The sequence below is a fragment of the Pteropus alecto genome, unplaced genomic scaffold, assembly GCF_000325575.1.
Source record: "Pteropus alecto unplaced genomic scaffold, ASM32557v1 scaffold65, whole genome shotgun sequence".
Taxonomy (NCBI): Eukaryota; Metazoa; Chordata; class Mammalia; order Chiroptera; family Pteropodidae; genus Pteropus; species Pteropus alecto.
In genome coordinates, this window is record NW_006439191.1 from 542143 (window position 1) to 546459 (window position 4317).

The 4317-nt window shown below is 40.7% G+C and overlaps 1 protein-coding gene across 2 annotated transcripts in view; it reads left to right on the forward strand.

The window, feature by feature from the left end:
• The window catches only part of NVL (nuclear VCP-like), a 65855-nt gene that overhangs the window by 48765 nt on the left and 12773 nt on the right, over nt 1-4317 (forward strand). For both annotated transcript variants that reach the window (XM_006916204.3, XM_006916205.3), the window contains one exon: nt 3197-3273. In XM_006916204.3, coding sequence (XP_006916266.1) covers nt 3197-3273 — 77 coding nt within the window. The remainder of the gene's footprint in view (nt 1-3196; nt 3274-4317) is intronic.

Sequence of the window (4317 nt, forward strand, 5' to 3'; positions counted from 1 at the left end):
ATGGCTAGCTAGAGAGAAGATAAAGTAATCAGGGGCATCGTTTCATAAACTATATAAATGTATAACCAACATACTGTACACTTAAAACTAAAAATAAAATGTAAAAAAAAAATAATAAAAACCAAGTTAGTATAAAAGTTCTAAATATTTTATATAATAGTACTATTTTAATAAATGATTCTCTAAAATAAAATATAAGCTTTCTAATATGCCATTTAAAAATTTTTAATTGCACTTGAGAGTCTCTAGAATTCACCTTTTGTTTTACTTACTATAAGCTAGAAGCATTGCCACATTTCAGTTAAGAATAATCAGATTTTAATAATCCACAGATTCCTTAGCTCTTATTTCTAATTGGAAAATAATATTGGTCTTGAAACTTTGGAGCTATCCTATGTAGACCGCACCCCGCACTCTCCAAAAAAGGCAGTTTGTCACTTTCTTGCGAGAGTAAAGGTTTGCGGGGGTGGGGGGGGTATTAATTTTTCTAAAAAATTAATTTTCTAAGAACCAGAAAATTTCTGAGAATTTAAACTTCTAAAAATGAACTGTTTTTCTAAAATATTACTTTTAGATAGTCATTTATTGTGTTCCTTTCTATATTGAGCTTTCACAAAAGATTTAACTTTAAAGGGTGCCCTAAATGTAGAAAGCCAGCAGTTGCTCCCAGTATGCTGATGTGGGAAAACTTTCCCCTCCGGGTCCTCTTAAAGAGAATAGGAAGATGTGATGGACAGTGTTATGAACAATATTCCTGTCACAGGCACAATAACACGCCTCTCAGGACTGAGACTGCTGGTTCTCCTAATGCAAGACGAGGGCGTAACTCAAAGCCAGTTCATTAAAAATGACTTTCTGAAAGATCAGAGAAATGCACTGTGAGAGTGTGCAGACTTTATGAAAGTCCAGCTTGACCCAAGAGTAGAATTAAGTTATTGAGAAGTATAAAAGAATTATCCTTAGGCAGTCCTCCATGGATTTATTTCGTACGATTGAGCTTTTGATTAAAACGGGACGGTAGAAAGTTTGAGGTAGAATTCTCTAGCAGCACCTGGAGTATAGTAGGGAACATCCTACTATACTGTGCTTTGTGACCATCAGGGTGAGGTTGGTAGTTTCCAATGAACGTGAGAGACTCTAAGCTTAGGCTCCCGCCTAACGAGGCAGCCTCTCCTCTCTGACCCCCACCGACGTCTCATGATGGGTTGAGACTCAGCAGGGCAGTGGCAGTAGATTTTCCTGCTTCCGGCATAGCTTGGAAAGCCCAAACATTTCTGTTCCCCATCATAAAAAAATCCCTGTTTCATATTCACTGTCATTATTGAAACAAGACTTCCTTCCTCCTCCCAAATAGAGCATGAAATTATATCTACTTATTTGGGATAAGATACTGGGGGTTTTTTTTTTTTTATTACCAAAATAAATAATAAAGACTTAGAAACTTCCCAGAGGTCTACTCAGTTGCCAGCTTGAACTTTAGACTCAGGTTTTCTAATTCTTAGTGCAATGTTGTTTCCACTTTTTAGATCTTTTTATTGCAGTACCATACAGATTCAGAAAAGCAGATGTATTAAATGTGAGTTTATAACAAAGCCTCCAGATCAAGAAAGAACATTACCAGTTAAATTCATACAGACAGAAAGTAGAAAGGTGGTTGCCAGGGGCTGGGAGGAGGAGGGAACGGATGGCTTACTGGTTCGTGCATGCAGAGTTTCACTGTGGGAAGATGAAAAAAGTTCTAGAGGTGGATGGTTGCACAGTAGTGCGGATGTACTCAATGCCATTAAACTGTAACACTTAAAAAGGGTTAAAATGATAAATTGGTTAACAGATTTTTCTACAATAAAAGAGAGAACATTACCAGGGCCACAGACGCTGCCCTCCTGCTTCCTCTCAGCCACTACCCACCCCACCCCACCCCACCCGGGTTAACTAAGTTTTGAAACCATTTTCGTTAAAAGGAACCTTAAGGATCCTGCAGTCTGGCCACCTAGTTGTACACACAGCCAGCCAGAGGAAAAAAGGAAAAACGCACAAAGATTATTTGCCTGAAGTCACAGTTTCATTTCCCTTGATTAGTTCCCATGTCAAAGTGGATTGAATGGGAAACATATCTGTTTCTGGAACCTGTGTTAGATGAACATTTGCATTTTACCAAATAACAGCAGCTAGCAGATGTACAGTTTATGAACTTCTTAAACATGCCCAGCTGGGAGGAAATGAGAGGACACAGTCTGAATGTGGGCCAAGAGGCAGGTTGTTGCACGAGGTGCCAAGCCTACTTGGAGCACCTGCCATACTAACATTTAAACTTACCTTGAAGCTTAATGGCATGTGTTTATTCACACTTTTCTGTGTGTTTCTTCTTAAACTGTTCATTTCCTAATGGTAATATTTACTACAGATACTATATGCAGTGTATATGTAAGTTATGAATCAAAATAATGAAGCAGATATGAACCTGCCATCTAACCATCGAACATTTTAAATCACTAAAAACTTTTGTTTGCCTCTGCAATTGAAGTCACTAAAAATATTATTAACACATACTGTATGCATGCAAGATTCTGCGTTAAGTGCTATTGGACTTCCAGAACTTTTCTGCTACTTGTCCTTTCTAGCCATCTCTAGGTATGAGCCATCTCTAGGTATGAGCTGAAGGGGAATTGGCACTGGCACTAAGTCGGGGTTGAGCTTAGTTACTGGGTTAAGAAAGAGCACATTGAGCATAGAGTTTGGCTTTTATTGTAGAGCAGTTTCCTGCTCGTTCTCTCCTGGCCAACTTCAATATATTTCTCCCTTCCTAGCCAACCGAAAACTGAGCACAAATGCATGTTAGAACTGAGCACCGCTTAAGTCTTTGCCACATTTAATCAGGCAAAGGAAATGTGTTTCTTCAGCTTTGGGAAGATCAAGGTGGAGATTTTGTTCCTGGTGGTGGTTTTGCTACAGCTGCCCCCAGGTTCTTCAGTCTTCTTAAGCATAACATTGTTTGCCTTTAGCTTGCCCAAGTTTGGAGTCTGCTTCTTACGCTCATTTCTCAAAATTGAAATTTGTAAAAATCTCGTAGCACTGGTCTGGGAGTCAGTTATGTTGATGTAGTTAAGCAGCCAGTACTGTTTATTTAGAACTTATTATGTGGAAAAGTATTGATCTTTAAAGCTCCAGTGAAAAAGAGTTTTCCTGTCCTATTTAGAATGGCACCAAACCCCCGCTGGACGCAGATGTAAATCTGGAAGCAATTGCTGGGGACCTGCGCTGTGACTGCTACTCGTAAGTGTCTCAGTCTCAAGTCTGCCGAAGCTCTGAGGCCCCGTTTCCTCGTGTGTAGAGTGAGGAGAGGGTGCTGTCGGGAGCGTTCAGTTTGGCGTCCGGAGGGCGCCTAACGCAGCAGCTGGCCGTTTCTTGCTCCTTCCTTCTTGGAGAAGCGACCACCCATTTTGAGACGCTGAAGAATTCCAGGAGTGGGGGATCCTCTCATGCTGACTCGGTACTCTGCACCCAGACCACCATTGCTGCCCTTCACAAACCATCTGTCCTTCCAGAATATTCGAGCGGACATTTCATTACTAGCTGCCAAATTATCCAGGTGCTTCAGCATTTATAGAAGCTACGAGTGCCATGTTTTCTAAGCCTCAGAATTCCTTTTGCACAGCACACCAGTGTCCACACAGCCTGTAGGAAAAGCAAGAAATCAAACATCTCTGCCTTCAGCTCTTGGATGGTGGTGGTGGTTGTAGTTTTTATTTTCTTCATATATTTTTAAGGAAATTTGTTAACTTTCCCTATTTTGGTACACAGGAAGAAAATGAAACTCAGGTTTTATTAGTGAGAAGCATCTCCTCCTCTGCCTTCTTTGAAAAGCCCTGTTGCTTGTCCACAGCATACTCGTTGTTCTTGGTAGCCCCATGGGGCCCGCCCAGTGCCAGCTTTCTGAAGCTACGTCAGGCGAGGTGCTGTTTTCACTTTGAGGTCTTCCGGGGCCTCTTCAGCAGTATGAACTTCTATCTACTGGTGGAACACAGGCACTCAGTTCCAGTTCTGGTCGAAGAATTTCACATAACCCTCTCTTATCAAGATGATTTTACTGAAACCATGCTGATTATTTTTAGGGCATGTGGTCAAAATACAAAGTTTTATTTCTAGTTTTGTCACATATGGACATCTAAGACGAGTCTTAATCTTTGTTCTGCCACCGCAGCCAATGCACTTGAGAGATATGTCACACTTTGGTTAGTAAGTAAAGGACGAGTCTCAATCTTTGTTCTGCCACCACAGCCAATGCACTTGAGAGATATGTCGCACTCTGGTTAGTAA